The sequence below is a fragment of the Mustela putorius genome, unplaced genomic scaffold (assembly GCF_011764305.1).
Source record: "Mustela putorius furo isolate JIRA1106 unplaced genomic scaffold, ASM1176430v1.1 tig00537295_pilon_pilon_pilon, whole genome shotgun sequence".
Lineage (NCBI taxonomy): Eukaryota > Metazoa > Chordata > Mammalia > Carnivora > Mustelidae > Mustela > Mustela putorius.
This window is the reverse complement of record NW_025422433.1, coordinates 1,512,830-1,532,427: the sequence shown is the minus strand read 5'-3', so window position 1 is coordinate 1,532,427 and position 19,598 is coordinate 1,512,830. Positions and strand designations below refer to the sequence as shown.

At 39.5% G+C, this 19,598-nt stretch overlaps 1 protein-coding gene across 1 annotated transcript; it reads right to left on the bottom strand.

Annotated features, from left to right (window-relative positions):
- Positions 1–3,785: 3,785 nt before the first annotated feature.
- Positions 3,786–4,729, bottom strand: LOC101675330 (putative olfactory receptor 2B8). The gene has a single exon (XM_004780003.3). It carries the CDS (start codon positions 4,722–4,724, stop codon positions 3,786–3,788), a length of 939 nt encoding a protein of 312 aa, XP_004780060.3. The 5' UTR covers positions 4,725–4,729.
- Positions 4,730–19,598: the final 14,869 nt, after the last annotated feature.

The window sequence follows — 19,598 nt, the reverse complement described above, 5'->3', positions numbered from 1 at the left end:
GTTCTATCTTAGTATATCTGGGGGGGAAATAAATAAATACAAGAGATATCATTCAATTATTTCATCCCATTTCTTATTCCTCTCCTAAGGTCAGATTTTTCCTGCTATTTCATACAAAAATCTCCTTATGGGGGCTCCTGGGTGGCACATTGTTTGAGAGTCAGACTCCTGCTTTGGGCTCAGGTTGTGTTCTCAGGGTACTGAGATCAAGCCCCAAGTCAGGCTCCACGCTCAGGGCAAACTCTGCTTAAGTTTCTCTCTCACTCTCTGCCCCTCCCTGTCACTGGGTGGCTCAGTCAGTTAAACACCTGCCTTCCATTAAGGTCATGATCTCAAGGTCCAGGATTGGAGCCCCACATTGTGCTCCCTGCCCAGTGGGGAGTCTGCTTCTCCCTCTCCCTCTGCTGCTCCCCACCCCCATTCATGCACTCGCTCGCTCTCTCTCTCTCAAATAAATAAATAAAATCTTAATAAATAAGAGTAACTTTAAAAAAAAATCTCTCTACAAATTTACTAAATGAGACATTTCTAGAGTTACCCATGTACAAACATAGCCCGACATTTCTGATGCAAATTTAAACTGGAGAATGAAAGAATGGCATTTCTAAACTTTTAACTTACGTGTATCTTTTATGACAACAAAAAGAGTATGGTTTGTTCTATTCAGCTCTTTACTTGTGTAGATTTTATCAACAGCAGATGTCCCCACCACCTTCTTTGGAATGTGACCTGCAGGAATAAGCTGTTACCACACATACTTGGGTATATTTGTACACATTTCAGAACACTTTGGAAATATAACATTTATAATCCTGTCACTTCAAAGTAGTGCAAGCTAAAGGAAATACACTTTGTCATACTATTCATCTTCACAAAAGAGTTTGACTTACAAGAGATTGCAGGTGGAATCCGTGTTTGTGCATGTACATATCTGTGTGTGTGTAATAATATATAAATTTGTACGCTACTTCAATCTAAATGCAAGCCACAATGTAAAATGTTATGGTGGAATTTGAGGAGAAACATCCTTTGGGAAATATAGGATGGTTTTTCCAAAAAGGCAATGAATCAAGGAAGAAGATGGTTTCATGCTAACAAACAACACATTGTAGCCAAGATTCTTCCTTTAAATACAGAAAACACTGTTCTCATTTCCATAAACAATTAAAGAAGCTTTCCCAAAACAGTCTTGTAAAAATGTTTCACTTTCTCCAAATGCCTGAAATAGGGACTTAAAAATACACAGAAAGTACTGTTTATGATCTGCTACCAGAGTCAGCAGTTGGGGAGTGGGGAGTTCCTGCGAAAGGCTTTGACAACTGATCACAATATCCCATGGATCATGACGGTCCCAAATAACCCGTCATTAGAAATGTCCAGGATGCTTCACTGAGACGAAAGACACAGGTCAACAACTGAACAACTTCACTCTCAAAAGAGGTTAATTTTTCTCAGGAATGGCTCCTAATCAGAAGAACTTACATTTCCTAAAGATCTCATAGATTTCAATCAGTTCAAAACAGTTAAAATAAATCCACCAACAGTGTAAACCAATAGAATTAAATTTTTAAAAGGAGCAAGTGTGGGGCATTTGTATGGATCAGTCGGTTAACCTTCTGGCAAGGCCTCCTGCATGCACTCCTGCTATTTTATAGTTATCCTTCGCTAACTGGTAATAAATCACCTGCTGTTAAAAATTGTGTTTCATGTGAGTCTGACTGACATTCTGGGTCTCTGCCATTACTACCTGAGCCGAGGATGTGTGTGCCCTGTGTTCCTCAGAAAGCAGAAGAGCTGGAAGAACCCATGACTTGCTCTAGAGCATCACGATCGTCCTGACCTCCAGGGGCTAAACACAGATAGCATAAATGATTTAGCCAAGCCTTGAGTACAAGTGCACAGCCCTGCCACACTTACTGGTAAACACGCAAAAGGAAACAGTCCAAATAATATTGGTGACAATTTACACAACCCTGGAGTCAGTCACAGACAAGGCATGGACACCATGGGGAGCAGATTCAGAACATTACAAAAATGTCACAGAACAATCCTGAACTTGTGTTTGGTCTCTTAACTGATTTCTTTTTTATTTTGGCATGGATCCCAGAGACCTTTGTTCTCTATAACTTATTTCTGTGAGTTGTAAACATCCAAATGCCACTCACACATTCACTTAAAGGAAATAAATATTTTGCCCCAGGTTCTGTGTGTTCTTAAGAGCAGAGAAGGGGTTGTTCACCCACACAATAGGCTCTGTAACATCATGAGACCTTGAGGGTTTTTGCACCAAAGATGGTTCATTTGAGGGACTTTGATGGGACCATTTGGTTAAAACTGTCAGGATGTGGTTGAAACATAATGGAGAGTGGGAAATTTGTCATCATCAGGATAAACAGTGGACAGAACTGTTTTCCTACTGGCATACAGGAAGCATCACTATGGTGACAAGATACATCCCAGGTGTTGATTTCAAGTAAGAATACTGTGATGCTCTAAGTGATACAGAGAGAACTTGACCGTGTGCATAACCTCCCCCAGGCTGTCATTTCCAGCCTCCACATGCTGTCTCCGCAGCAAGATCACTTGGCATGAGCATGGCCAGCTCAGGGTTCAAGGCCCTGGGGAGGCCCATTAGCTATCAGGATAGGGAACAATAGAGTTATTATGCGTATGTGTCCAGCCAAGACACAAATACATCTACTTGCACTGGGCTACATGTTGGAAAAAACTACCAAAAATCAGAAACATTTCTATGAAGACAGCATTGTTGGCTCCAACCTCCATGGGAAAATACCCTGTTTGTGACAATACTACAAAAACCCAGATCCATACCACAAACACATTTATGTGCAAACTGAGTTTGAGTTAAGATCTAAGGACTTACAATGTCAGATTCAACTGTTTTGTGACTCCTAATTCAGAAACATATGACAGTAGTTCAAACTCAGATGGCTCTTTGTAAAGCTTAGACACATGGACATGATTAATGATTAATATATATTTTATTTCTTCTTTACATTTCCTCCTAGTTAATCTGGTAAGCTCCAGAGAACATGGGATTTCCTGGGAATAAGAGGTCATTTCCCAGATTTTTAGAATATGTCCCTGCATTCAAACTGTATGGGGCTTTTGGCAGGTTTGAGATACAAAAGCATTGATCAGTGATGCCTGGGTCAAAGAAATTATTAAATGGGTTGAAGAGAAGATTTAAATATACTTTATCAGGATTGATGTTAGCAGGATTTTCTTAGAGCTGAGGATTTTTTTTCTCACAGATGCCCACCTACTTCTGTGAAAAAGCTGTGATACAGTCAACCTATGGACCTCATAATAGAACCATGATCACAATGCAAGAAAAAGTGATATGTCTCCGACAAATTGCTAGAAAATGCTAAAATGTTAATATTTCTTACAGGGTTTTAGTGTTCCAAGGGTTTTCAGTGTTCCAAGATTCTTAATTTCTTAATTTCCTATGTATGTTCCTGAATATCTTCTTCTAAGTAGAAATAAACTAGCATTCCTAAATGGGGGTGGGGAATAAGAAAAACCTGTGGTGCTTTTTAAAATAATAGTATGATGCAGATGCTCTAGGACACTAGGTCATATCTCTGGAGGTTGCATGAATCGATGAGCTTAGATTTTGAGCACTCACTTGTATAAAAGAATCAAGTAAGGAAATTCCCTTGAGAGTTATCAGAAGAAATTTTGGATGACACAAGAAGGTCATAGTCATCTTAAATACCCTGGCAGTCAAAGTCCCCCATCAAAGGGTCTTCCCTGCCCAGTCATCTGGAGTCCTGTCCCCTGCAAAGCACCTTCTTCATTGCCCCCGTCACATCCTTGTTCCTCAGTGTATATATGACAGGGCTGACCGTGGGGGTGACGATGGTGTAGAACAGAGAAACAAACTTGACCTGATCCTGGGAGTAGTTATTGCTGGGCTGGAGGTAAGCATAGATGGCCGTGCCATAGAACAGGGAGACCACTGTGATGTGGGACCCACATGTGCCAAACGCTTTCCTCTGCCCTGCAGATGACTTTATTCTTAAGACCGCCCTGACGATCTGACCATAGGAGAAGATGATTAATGCCACAGGTATGAGAAGGATGACCACACCGACAAAGAAGACCTCAGACTCATACACAGTGGTGTCTACACAGGCAAGCTTGAGCAGTGCGGGGACCTCACAAAAGAAGTGGTCTATTTTATTTCTCCCACAAAGTGATAAAAGGAAGAGGAGCACTGTCTGCAATGAGGAGTTGCCAAAACCAATAAACCACGATGCAGAAGCCATGAGGGCACAGAGACGGGGGTGCATGATCACGGTGTACTGCAGGGGCTTGCAGATGGCTGCATAGCGGTCAAACGCCATGACCCCTAACAGAAGGCATTCCGTGCATCCCAGCCCTAGAGCAACAAACAGCTGAACTACACAGCCACCATATGAGATAGACTTGTCTGCCGTCCTGAGATGAACCAGGAGCTGCGGGACAGTGCTGGTCGTGTAACACAGGTCCAGAAAGCTTAGGTTGGAGAGGAAAAAGTACATGGGAGTCTGAAGATGTGGGTCCAGTTGGGCCAAGGCAATGATGGTGGCGTTTCCCAGCAGAGTGAACAGGTAGAAGATCAGGAGAACCACAAAGAGGACTAGCTCCAGTTGAGGCCGGTCAGAGAACCCCAGCAGGATAAACCCCATGAAAGAGCTGCCATTCTTCTGTTCCATCCTCTGCTAGCACATGTTTCCTGCCAGGACGAAGCATTTAGCAATTTTAAAAGAAATCTTTAAAAAAAAAAAAAAGAAATAAAAAAAAATAGTTGACAGTGGTAGGGTGGATCTCTCATATTAAAGTAGGACTATAGGATTTTATCATTAACTACTTGAATGAATGATGTGATCATTAAGTGCTGGATGATAATGAATAATGAATCATGGAGCACTTCATCAAAAATTAATGACATACTATATGGCGACTAATATAACATAATAAAAAATAAAAATTTTTATAAAGAATAAACACTTAAGTAAATTTAAAAATTGACATAATTTATCCCAATCCAGTTTTACATTATTACAAAAAGAATATCATTAATATTTAGTATAAGGAAAATGAAATAATGCATATTGTCTTTGAATCAGTCATAGGTACAAAAGGTCTTTCGGCCTGAGCTCAATAAGACTAAAGTACTATAAACATATACCTACATTTTAGAAAGAATGGGGATAATGGAAAAAGAGGGAGGGTAATCAGAAAAAATCAGAAAGAGATGCAGACAGAGGGAGAAATGTTATTTCAAGTATGTATCTCATGATTCTACAAAATTGGATTTGCACATACCTCACGTGCAATAGAATACAATACAATATAATCTCAAAAATGCATTCAGATACAGGAATTGAAAACCTAGAATGTATTAATTCAAAGAATTCAATTACATGCAAAATACCACCACTACTCTGCACACAAACATTTTGACAGAACTGACTAATGTATTTATGAAAGTTGCACCGATTTTTGATATGGTAGGGAAAAAAGTAATAATCACAGAGAACCAAAAACATTACTATCCAAATACAGTGCTTAACTTTTCCTTAAAGATGCTTGAAATTACCATACCAATTTAATAGGAACTCCAAAAATTCATTGGACCTGCATATCCATTGAAATCAGAACCCTGAAATCCAGTGGCCAAGACTTTCTTCTTCCATCTGCAGACTTCTGTTTCACACATTACCAAGTACAGGGCATGGAATCCTAAAAGAGGTAGGATTTTTCACTATCAACATTCTAATCATATTAGTCATTTTAAAAGTTATCTAGTGGTGTAATCTATCTACAAAGAAAAATGCTTTACATCACTCCCTATGATAAAATAATTAAATATATAAATACGTAGAGATAAAGACAGATACATTCTCAAAGTAAAGTAGGTTAAATCACTATAATGGAAACCTCTAAGTACTAGAAGAAAAGTTATAAAGAAAGGGATATTTTCATATACAAAATCTCAGACATCCATTGATATTAGACTGATTACCAACTTTCTGAAGCTATCTTGCAGAGTTAGTCACACTGAACAAACACATGGCTAGCTCTAAGGCAAGTCTGATGAACATTGTCATCCAACTGATTAGTACTGAAGAAGCTCTATCCCAACAAAACAGACGTCAGAAAATGACTATTTCAGTTCTATCATGTTCAAATAGTTAAGCATACAGTACATTTTTAAATCTTCTGAGAGTTTCAAAATCTGAATCAGAATAGACCCATTGATGTGTGAGAGAAATTGGTACAAAACTGTCCTAAAATAAATGTATCTAAAATCTGAATAGAGGTTATAGAGTTCACACTATTTTATATGTCCTCTGATTTTCTATAAAGTTGTGGTCAGTGTTACCCAGAATAAAAAATTATGCACAAGTATTTCTTGATAGAATTATTATAAAGGCATCTGAAAGAGTCTAAATGTGCAAAAAAAGAGAATATCCCCAGACTCACATATACTCAGAAGAGCAAAAAAAATAAAAAATTTAAAAAAAAACATGTTTCAGTCTCATGCACATACACACACAAATACAGATACACTTGTCTTAAGTAAATTGCTGTCAACTTTCCAAATGTGCCTCATAAAGGATACACTAAAGTGAAAGAAGACAAAAGTGAAATGCTAACTCCTCCACGGAAAGCACCAATATAGTAATGCAGCATTAGAATAAAATAATGTTGTAATTTAACATTATCCTATCCATAAGGACTAAGAAGGCAGATGAGAAAAGATAAAACTCCAGCAAGATGATATTGTACAAACGCTTTGCTGCTTTATAAGATTATATATGTGTGTGAAAAAGTGCTCCACATCACTCGGCATCAGGGAAATACAAATCAAAACCACAATGAGATATCACCTCACACCAGTCAGAATGGCTAAAATTAACAAGTCAGGAAATGACAGATGCTGGTGAGGATGCGGAGAAAGGGGAACCCTCCTACGCTGTTGGTGGGAATGCAAGCTGGTGCAGCCACTCTGGAAAACAGTATGGAGGTTCTTCAAAAAGTTGAAAATAGAGCTACCCTACAACGCAGCAACTGCACTACTGGGCATTTACCCTAAAGATACAAATGTAGGGATCCAAAGGGGCATGTGCACCCAAATGTTTGTAGCAGCAATGTCCACAATAGCCAAACTATGGAAAGAACCTAGATGTCCATCAACAGATGAATGGATCAAGATGATGTGGTATATATATACAGTGGAATACTATGCAGCCATCAAAAGAAATGAAATCTTGCCATTTTCAACGATGCGGATGGAACTAGAGGATATTATGCTGAGTGAAATAAGTCAATCAGAGAAAGACAATTATATTTTCTCCCTGATATGAGGAATTTGAGAGGCAAAATGGGGGGTTTTGGGGGGTAGGGAAGGACAAAATGAAAAAAGATGGGATCGGGAGGGAGATAAACCATAAGAGACTCTTAATCTCACAAAACAAACTGAGGGTTGCTGGGAGGAGGGGATAGGGAGAGGGTGGTGGGATTATGGACATTGGGGAGGGTATGTGCTATGGTGAGTGCTGTGAAGTGTGTAAACCTGATGATTCACAGATCTGTACTCCTGGGGCAAATAATACATTATATATTAATTTTTTAAAAAATTTTTTAAAGCACATGTTACTTGGCAAGAGAAAAATGTTATTAGGTAAAATAAAAATAAATAGATTCTACAAAATAAAAGAAGATGGCATTCTAAGTAATAATTACCATCCAAAAAATAATATAACGGAAAATGACACCTCATAAAAATACAGTTTTACAACAACAATTAAGAGAACAGATATCAAATGGAAGAGGTTAAATATTTAGTGCCGGCACACAGGAGCTCTAAATATTTAGAGCCATCATTGTAGGTGTTCAATGCTGACATATAAGTCTTATTTCATTGGAAGAATACATATTTCCATATACTAGCTGGTCAGTATACAACTACACATTGTAAAGACTGAATATCTCAAGATAGTGTCTATATTGAAGATATTTCAAATACATAACATTCACTGATATATTTGACATACAAACCCTGCCCTATCCAGTTCCTAGTGAATCCTGAAATCGTGTTGGCAAACTATGAACAGCCTCAGGGCTACGAGTGAATCTCTTCGCGTTAATGATGCATCTGTTTCATAGGTCTTAGCTAACCTCAGATATATTACAACAGGCTCCTCAGTAAGAATTGCATCAGACTTAGTCCTGCCTTAGCACTGGCAGCCTTTTGTCTCTCCTAAGAGTCTGTCACTGGCTAAGAGTTGCCCACACTCTGTTCCTGAGACCTCCTTGCAAAGCAGATCCCTCTCAGCTGAGGGCAAATCTCTGAAGAAGGGAATGGCTGTGCACCTGGCAGCCCATATTCCTAACACATAGGGTAAGGATCAGAGCAGCAGCCAGGTAAAGAGCGTCTGAGCGGGGCCCCAACAGCATTCACACAGAGTCCATTCATGATCCTGCGCAAGGATAGATGGATGGAACCTGGTATACCTTACACATCACCTCAGTGCAATTATACACATACACACACACATACAGACACACACAACTTATCATTTGCCTAATTCATGAATTAAACATTCAGGATTCTTCTTTTTTTTTATTCAGATTGGTATTTGTACTCACTTGAATGGTCATCATTTCTTATTAAAAATAACATGAAAATAGAAAAATGCTGACACAATATTCACAGAATGGAACTCCCCTGTGGTACTTACACCATAGCATTTTTAAAAATCCATAATATTTTATATTTTAGATATTTTGGTAACTCTTAAGGGAGAAAATGACCACTTAGAAACTATAAATACTGATAAGAACTTTTATGCATAGAGAACAAATATTGTCTAATTTCACAGACAACAAGGACCAAAGAGAAAGCATGGAAACAAATAGTCTAATAGTTTTACCATATAGTCTAATACTAGTCTAATATTTTTACCCATATACATACTCTCTTATTCTATTCCTGAAGCCCATATTTTATTGCCACTAAATATTCTTTTTTTTTAAAGATTTTATTTATTTATTTGACAGAGAGAAAGATCACAAGTAGGCAGAGAGGCAGGCAGAGAAAGAGGGGGAAGCAGGCTCCCTGCTGAGCAGAGAGCCCGATTCGAGGCTCGATCCCAGGACCCTGAGATCATGACCTGAGCCAAAGGCAGCGGCTTAACCCACTGAGCCACCCAGGCGCCCCAACCACTAAATATGCTTAATTAAATGATTATCCACATGTGCATACACAAGTATAATGAATGTATTACAGTAAAATGAAATGTCTCGGAATGACTTGGTGGAGTCTATAATGAACAATTAAGTTTACTTCTTATATTTGGTGAATTTCCATGGTCTGTTCCTTTAAACAATGGACTATATATGCAAACCAATACAGCTTTTCTGTTCCACGAACAATTGTAACTGAAAATTAACTAACTTACAATTCTTAAAGCAACACAGAGACCTAGTTCCATTTCACTCACTTTGCTCACCCTCTCTGTGGGTTCTAAGCTATCTCCCTACCTCCTTTCCAAATCACTGACTAAAGACGGTACCGGGCATTTGTACTCGGACATGTAGAAACCTTTGTGTTCTTTGCAGTAAATGCAAAGGTTTACTATACCAACACTGGCTTATCCATAAATTTTTCCTAAGCAAAAAGATACTTGCTCACAATGACTTCACATGTCTTCATGTGGTACAGATCTTCACTTTGCCTCTAGGAGGTAGGAGATGAAGACTTGCAAACTCCACTATGGTTTCCCGAAAGCAGTGACCTGGCTGTATGACAGGGAGATCCTTATGAGCACAGGAGAGGTGCTGTGACACTCAGCTGTGACTGGGCTGGCACCAAAAACCAAATGTGTTTCCCTGGCTGACGTCTCTGGGGAGCAGAAGCCCCACACTGTTAATGAGCCCCTGTCACTGAGCTGTCCAGAGGTGGCCGTCCTCAGGGAGAACGACGATCAAGGGCAATGTCAGAGGAGACTTCATCTCTTTCTTTTGTTTTTTCACATATTCAACAAAGGACAATAATTCCCTAGATTTCCACAACCCCCTGAGTCTCATCTGTGAATGACTGTCATAGTTTCCAAGACACTTAAGAGTTTTTCATCACAATTGCCCAAGTATTTACATCTATAAGTAAGAGTCTTTCAGTTACTTAATTTTTAATGTAAATATGCAAATAAATTCTTAATTTCATTCATAACCCATTTCATTCATTACCCATTCATAACCTATATATATATTAGCTCTATCATATATATATAATATATATACACACATAATATATATATTAGCTCTGTGATCCCATATATATCCCATATATATCTATATATATCCCATATATATATATATGGGATCACAGAGCTAATATATATATTTTATATATAGATATGGGATATATATAGATATATATGGGATCACAGAGCTAATATTAAGGCAATTCTTTTTTTTTTTTTTTTTTTTTTTGACTGAGAGAGATCACAAGTAGGCAGAGAGGCAGGCAGAGAGAGAGAGAGGAGGAAGCAGGCAATTCTTATCTTTACCATAAATATAAAAGAAGGCAACCAAATTTCTAATGTGACAAAGAAAAAAAAACTTCAAATCCTCTACAACACTCTTCAATTTATAACCACAGGTTTTAATGATGTACTCAAACGATTTTTAAAAATTATCTATGTATTGCATGGAGCACTGGGTGTGGTGCATAAATAATGAATCTTGGAACACTGAAAAAATAAAATTAAAAACAAAATTATCTATGTTTTGGGTGCTGGGGAACCCAGTCAGTTAAGCATCTGCATTTGGTTCAGGTCATGATCTCAGGGTCCTGGAAGTGAGCACTGCATCAGTCTCCCTGCTCAGGGGGAAATCTGCTTCTCCCTATGTCTCTGCCCCTCCCCCTTCTCATGTTTGCTCTTTCTCTCTCTCTCTCTCTCTAAAATAAATAAATAAAATCCTAAAAAACATTATCTCTGTTTTTCATAAAACATACATGGTTTATTTAAATTCAACTAGTCTTCGCATTTAAGTTCCAAATGATTTTGACTTTACCAGGATAATTAAAATAATCACTACAGAAAAATAGAAGGAAGCTGATGGGTTTATGGTTATTTCTGGTAGGTCCGTAAGTTTCAATTTCATTTATCATGTTCAGCAAAAAGAGATAAACTACTTCCTGAGGAAGATGTTCTTAGATTTGAATTTTTTCAGTTATTCCCATCCCAGTTAGATCCCCTCCTGAGAGCTGGAGGGAGAACAGGCAGCCACTGGTCCGGGTGTCCTTTGAAGAAAGAGGGAATCACAGTCCTGCTATTACGCTTTGCATCCCAGACCTCACTCACTGGCAGCCTTACAGGCTCAAATGGCTTTGATAATAGTGAGGCATTATCTAGCAATCTGACTCACACTCACATCCTAGATTGCATATTATCTAGGATACTCCAAGATATGCATGTAAGAATGGTCAACAGCATCATTGTTTGTATTAATGGAAACTAGAAACAATCCTAAAGCTTGTAACAGCAACCTAGGTAAATTGTGCCCTGTTTTCACAAACAAGTACTCTACAACAATATGAGTAAAACTATAGCTAAACAGGGCCATCTGGGCCGCTTACTCGTTAAGCATCTGACCCCTGACCTCAGGGTCATGAGTTCAAGCTCTGTGCTGGGCTCCACGCCAGTGTAGAGCCTAGTAAAAACCAACTTCAGCTAAACAAATAGAAATAGTGTTTTCCACACAAAGTACTAAGCAAATGATGCAAGTTTACAAGGATTACAAAGTAATCCTTCCCTCTACATAAAGTTAAAAAATAGGCAGAACAAATTACTGTTTATGAATTCAAATATGGGTGGTAAGACTATAGTTACAGTAAAAAACTATAGCGAAAACTAAAAATGATATCAAAAGGCTGATTATAACAAAGTCAAGATCCAAATAGAGAGAAAGGTATGCAGTTGGGTAGAGTCCGAGGTTCTGTCCAGGTTATAGTTAAAAATGTCAATATTGGGCCACCTGGGTGGCTCAGTGGGTTAAAGCCTCTGCTTTCAGCTCAGGTCATGACACAGGGTCCTGGGATCGAGCCCCGCATCGCATAATTCCATAATTCTTTACATTGAATGTATTTTTAAAGGTGTTTGTCTGTTTGTTTGTTTGTTTGTTTGTTTTAAAGATTTTATTTATTTATTTGACAGAGAGAGATCAGTAGGCAGAGAGGTAAGCAGAGAGAGAGGGGAAAGCAGGATCCCTGCTGAGCAGAGAGCCCAGTGCGGGGCTTGATCCCAGGACCCTGAGATCATGACCTGAGCCAAAGGCAGAGGTTTAACCCACTGAGCCACCCAGGCGCCCCTACATTGAACATATTTTTATACGACAGTGTTGTTCCTAATATTATATCTATGACGACGAGAAATCAGGAAACAAAGACATAATATAAAAATAATATAAATGATGAAGAGTATTTTTTTTTAAGGATGAAAGTGGCTGATAAAATCACATTTGGAAAAGCTAACTTTAGGCAAAAAAGATACACTATTAAGCATTTGTAAGGAATCACACATGTAAACGACAATGAATACCTGTTCAGAATAGGATTTTACAGAAAAGCAACACAACTGAAAAAGGAGGGAGCAGGAATGCTTCTTCAGCAGGAGCCTTGCCACTGTCCTCTCTGCAAAGCTGGAATTGTGAGGACGGTCCTTCCTCTGAAAGATCTAAATTGCCACCAGCTCAGTACATTTTCCAACTGGCTGTCTCTGGTCTCTGAACTCTTCCCAGCTCTCTGATCCTCTTCCTCACTACTTGTCCTCCCTCTGAGGGAAGGGAACAGCCCAACCTTCCTGCTAAGTGACATGTCACCGCCCTGCACTGCCCTGCACTGCTGCCCTTCGTAGGGGTCTGTGGTTACCAGTGAATAAATGGACAAAGAACCTGCCTGCCTCTCTGCTTAGTTGTGATTTCTCTCTCTGTCAAATAAATAAATAAAATCTTTTTTAAAAAAGAAAGAAAGCAAGCAAGCTTCCAAAATTGGATTTACTATGTCTTCTTTAAGTATTTGACCACTGAACTAATCCTTGCTCAGGCTGCTGAAAATATAAGGAAACCTAAAACAGTTTGAGCCAATCTCTATTTTCAGACATTAAAATTCTTTTAATTATGGCCTTTTGGAAACAAACCCTGTACTCTTGTGAAATTAAATGTTTAACATTATTCACACCTTAAAATTTTAAGTTATAAAGATAAAACTTGTAATCACAGTAAGAAGATATTTGTATTCTCAGCAAGCTAACACATTAAGAGCCGTGGATCACTGCCTTTTGGTAACCTTTACTCTCCACCTAGTAAGAGTAAGGACTTAACTTTTTTAAAAAGATTTTGTTTATTAGTGAGAGAATGGCAGTGAAAGCAGGAACACAAGCAGAGGGAGTGGGAGAGGGAGAAGCAGGCTTCCCGGGGAGCAGGGAGCCCGATGCAGGGCTCAATCCCAGGACCCTGGTATCATGACCTGAGCTGAGGGCAGACACTTAATGATGGAGCCTCCCAGACACCCCACGAGTAAGGACTTATTAAAAGCAGTTTTAAAATAGTCCAAAGTCCCATGGAAAGAACATAATTTTGGAATCTATATGTCTAAGTCTACATTTTGGCCCCATCATTTAAAACTGTGGCATTTCAAGAAAAGAATTTAACATCCCTGTTCCAGAGTATGTTCACTTGTACATTAACAATAAATGTTCACCCTCAGTGGTATGGGAAATAAATCTGAAGAAACAAGACACTGGACTAGCATCGTCAACCAAATACCATCAGAGAAGTGAAGGCTCAACACCACCATTACCTCACTGCTCTACTTCCATCATTAGGTCTAACAAACTGAGAACTCAGGAAATGATTGTCATTTTCATTTGCAGGAACTTAGACAGCAAAAGTGCCCACCAGCCTTCCACCTGTGCAAGCACATCTGGACCAGAGCTGGCCATTCTTATGCATGGAGGCAAGCATCAGATAGTTCAACAGGAGAGTCTTTCAGCTCCTATTGGGTATCATCTTTACAGTAGCAGAATATGTACTTTGAAAAGTAGAGCTGAAAATCTTGGGCATTGTATATAACACAACATAGAAACACTATGAAAGAGTAGAAGGCAGACAGGCTAGAGGTGTTAGGACCTAAGGAGCAACACTGTGGTGAGTTCCCTGAGTTGCGGTCTTCCCTCTTATATGACAGGACTGATTGTTGGAGAAACCACCATCCCAGAAATACCAATGGGCAGAGACCAAAGAAAAATATCAAGAAAGACCTCATCTCAGACCCATGAAAAAATGTTCATCATCACTAGCCATCAGGGAAATTCAAATCAAAACCACGTTGAGATACCAGCTTACACCAGTTAGAATGGTCAAAATTGACAAGGCAAGAAACAACAGATGTTGGAGAAGTTGTGGAGAAAGGGGAACCCTCTTACACTGCTGGTGGGAATGCAAACCGGTGTACTCACTTTGGAAAACAGTGTGGAGGTTCCTCAAAAAATTAAAAATAGAGCTACCCTATGAGCCAACAATTGCACCACAGGGTCTTTACCCCAAAAATACAGATGTAGTGAAAAGAAAGGTCCCATGCACCCCAACATTCATATCAGCAATATCCACAATAGCCAAACTGTGGAAAGGACCAAGATGCCTTCTAACAGATGAATGGATGAAGAAGATGTGGTCCATATACACAATGCACTATTAAGGCTCCAAATTTTACATCATCTTGGATGGGTCTGGAGGAAATTATGCTGAGTGAAATAAGGCAAGCAGAGAAAGTCAAGTATCATATGGTTTCACTTATTTGAGGAACAAAAGTGCTAGCATGGAAGACATTAGGAGAAGGGAAAAAAAATGAAGGGGGAGAAATCCGAGTGCGAGATGAACCACGAGAGACTATGGACTCTGGGAAACAAATAGAGAGTTTTAGAAGCAAGGGGGTAGGGAGATGGGTCAGCCTGGTGATGGGTATTAAGGAGAGCATGGATTACAGGGAGCACTGGGTGTTATATACAAACAATGAATGATGGAACAACATCAAAAACTCATGATGTGGGCGCCTGGGTGGCTCAGTGGTTAAGCCGCTGCCTTCGGCTCAGGTCATGATCTCAGAGTCCTGGGATCGAGTCCCGCATCGGGCTCTCTGCTCAGCAGGGAGCCTGCTTCCTCCTCTCTCTCTCTCTGCCTGCCTCTCTGCCTACTTGTGATTTCTCTCTGTCAAATAAATAAATAAAATCTTTAAAAAAAAAAAACTCATGATGTACTGTATGGTGACTAATAAACATACATACATACATACATACAACACCTCATCTTTCTCTAGCCAAAGAACAGGAAAAGAGCAGCTTAGAAAAGCAAAAAACAGAGAGGGAGGAGCAAGACCCGGAGGAGTTGAGACCTAAATATCCTTTGGTCTCAGATCAGCTAGCTAGTATAAAACCATTCTGAACACCTCAACTGGAAAGCAAAGAGAAGTACAGCAATTCTAGGAACAGAAAAGCAACCACTTTCTGGAAGGTAGGATGTCGGGGAAAAGTCAATCCCAGGCGATAGATGGGAACATATATTGCGAGGGGAAGGGCCAGCAAGCGGCAGAGCAGCGGAGACAAAATCAGGACTTTTGGAAGTCTGCTCCACGGAGGGACGTCACTCCAGAGGCTAAGCGGGGGTGGAGTCCTCCTGGGGACCGTGTGGTCTTCAGGACCCACAGGGTCACAGAAAGGCCGGGGGTGCCTGAGTGTGACAGAGCCCCCAGCATGGGCGTGCGGAAGCCGGCTGCAGAGAGGAGCCGAGGGGGCAGTTCTCAGCTTGGACTTACCTTAAACTCTGATCCGAGGCATAGTCAGGCTACTGCTCATGGAGCAGGGACCCCACGAGTGGCAGGTCCGGGGAGACCTCCCTTTCTCCTCCGGGAGGAGCAGCACAGGAACGCACGGCAGGAATCTGCTGGATTTGGAGACTCCAAACGGGCCAAGCGCCAGAGACAGAACTGCTCCGTCACAGGCTGGGTGAGCTCAGAGTGTGGCCGGAGACCAGGGAGATGGGTGGGACTGACGGCTCGTCCCCAAGGCAGCACTGAGCAGCCCAGCGGAACGCTCGCTTCTCCCGGCGGAGATCCTGCGGCCGCCATCTTTATTCCCGTCCTCCAGGGCCCTACGGAAAGCCTTCAGGGAACAAAAGCTCCCGGAGCAAAACCGCGCAGATTATTTAGCCTAGCCCCTGGCAAGGGCAGTGCAATTCCGCCTTGGGCAAAGACATTTGAGAATCACAGCAACAGGCCAGCAACAGGCCAGCAACAGGCCAGCAACAGGCCCCTCTCCCAGAAGATCAGCAAGAAGGTCCAGCCAAGACCAAGTTCACTTAACCAGGAGAACAGCGGAATTCCAGAGATACAGGAATGCAACACGTAGAACTCATGGCTTTTTCCCCATGACTCTTTAATCTTTCTAAGTTAAATTTTTAAATTTTTTTTATTCTGTTGTTTTAATTTTTCCTCTTTCCTGTTTTAATCTTTTTTAACTATTTTATCAATACCTTTTTTAAAATCTTTTTAATTTTCATTGTTATATTCTATCCATTGTATTTAACCTTATTTTTTGTATACATATAGGTTTTTCTTTCTTTAAAATTTTGGTTTACAGTTTCTCCTAACAGATCAAAATATACCCTAAATCTAGCACATGGCCTTGTTCTTAGTCTCCAGCCTGATTACAGTCTTTACTCTTTTTTTCCCTTTTTTTTCAACCAACTTACTATCTTATCAATTCTTTTTTTAGAATCTTTTTTAATTTTCATTTTTACAGTCATATTCCATCCCTTCTTTGTGTTTACCCTTATTTTTGTATATATATAACTTTTTCTTTCTTTAAAATTTTGGAAGGTAGTTACTTCTAACAGACCAAAATACACCCAAAATCAAGTATGAGGCTCTGTTCTAAAAAAATAAATATTTTTTTTTCTCCTTTCTTCTCCCCCCAGTATCAAGTCTCTTCTGATCTGGTTAGTGTATATTTTTCTGGGGTCATCACTACCCTTTTAGTATTTTGTTCTCTCATTCATCTGTTCTTATCTAGATAAAATGACAAGGTGGAAAAATTCACCTCAAAAAAAGAACAAGAGGCAGTACCAACAGCTAGGGACCTAATCAATATGGACATTAGTAAGATGTCAGAACTACAGATCAGAATGACGATTATCAAGGTGCTAGCTGGACTCAAAAATAAAAGCATGGAAGATACTAGAGAATCCCTTTCTGGAGAAATAAAATCCCTTTCTGGAAAAAAAAAAAAAAGAATTAAAATCTGACAAATCTGAAACCAAAAAAGCTATTAATGAGGTGCAATAAAAAATGGAGACTCTTACTGTTAGGATAAATGAGGCAGAAGAGAGAATTAGTGATATAGAAGACCAAATGATGGAGAATAAAGAAGCTGAGAAAAAGAGAGACTAACAACTACTGGACCACAAGGGGATAATTCAAGAGATAAGTGATACCATAAGATGAAACAACATTAGAATAATTGAGATCCCAGAAGAAGGAAGAGAGAGAAGGGGCACAAAGTATATTGGAGCAAATTATAATAGAGAATTTCCCTAATTTGGTGAAGGGAGTAAACATCAAAATTTAGGAGGCACAGAGAACCCCCCTCAAAATCAATAAAAATAGGCCAACGCTCCGTCATCTAGTAGTAAAACTTACAAGTCTCTTGACAAAGAGAAAATCCTGAAAACCAGCTCAGGACAAGAGATCTGTAACATACAATGGTAGAAATATTAGGTTGGCAGCAGACCTATCCACAGAGACCTGGCAGGCCAAGAAGGACTGGTCTGATTTATTCAGAGCACTAAACGAGAAAAACATGCAGCAAGAATACTATATCCACCTAGGCTGTCATTGAAAATAGAAGAGGAGATAAAAAGCATCCAGGACAAACAAAAACTAAAAGAATTTGCAAACACCAAACCAGCCCTACAGGAAATATTGAAAGGGATCCTCTAAGCCAAGAGAGAGCGTAAAGGTAACATACACCAGAAAGGAACAGAAACAATATACAGTAACAGTCACATTACATGCAATACAATGGCACCAAATTCATATCTTTCAATAGTTACCCTGAATGTAAATGGAATAAATGCTCCAATCAAAAGATACAGGGTATCAGAATGGATTTTAAAAAAAGACACATCAATATGCTGTCTGCAAGGCACTCAATTTAGACCCAAAGACACCTCCAAATATAAAGTTAGTGTGGAAAATATTTATCCACACAAATTGACATCAAAAGAAAGCTGGGATGGCAATCCTTATATCAGATAAATTAGACTTTGTACTGGCACAAAAACAAACACATAGATCAATGGAACAGAATACAGAGCCCAGAAATAGACCCTCAACTCTATAGTCAACTGATTTTTGACAAAACAGGAAAGAATGTCCAGTGGAAAGAAGACAGTCTATTCAACAAATGGTGTTGGAAAAATTGGACAGCCACATGCAGAAGAATGAAACTGGACCATTTCCTTACACCACACACAAAAATAGACTCAAAATGAATGGAAGACCTCAATGTGAGACAGGAATCCATCAAAATCCTTGAGGAGAACACAGGCAGCAACCTCTTCGACATCAGCCTCAGCAACTTCTTCCTAGAAATGTAGCCAAAGGCAAGGGAAGCAAGGGCAAAATGAACTACTGGTATTTCATCATGATAAAAAGCTTTTGCACAGCAAAGGAAACAGTGAAAAAACCAAAAGACAACTGACAGAATGGGAGAAGATATTTGCAAATGACATCTCGGATAAAGGGCTAGTGTCCAAAATCTGTAAAGCACTTACCAAACTCAACACCTAAAGAACAAATAATCCAATCAAGAAAAGGGCAGAGGACATGAACAAATATTTCTGCAAAGAAGACACACAAATAGACAACAGACACATGAAAATGTGCTCAACATCGCTCAGTATCATGGAGATACAAATCAAAACCACAATGAGATACCACCTCACACCAGTCAGAATAGCTAAAATTAACAAGTCAGGAAATGACAGATGCTAGTGAGGATGTAGAGAAAGGGGAACCCTCCTACACTATTGATGGGAATGCAAGCTGGTGCAGCCACTCTGAAAACAGCATGGAGGTTCCTCAAAAAGTTGAAAATAGAGCTACCCCAAGACCCAGGAATACCCAGTATTTACTCTAAAGATACAAATGTAGTGATCCGAAGGGGCAGGTGCACATGAATGTTTATAGCAATAATGTTCACAATAGCCAAACTATGGAAAGAACATAGATGTCTACCAACAGATGAATGGATAAAGAAGATATGATATATATAGACAGATAGATACACACACACACTCAAACACAATGGAATACTATGCAGCCATGAAAAAATTAAATCTTGCCATTTGCAATGACATGGATGGAACTAGAGGGTATTATGCTAAGCAAAATAAGTTAGAGAAAGACAATTATCATATAATGTCTCTGATATGAGGAATTTGAGAGGCAGACCAGGGGCATC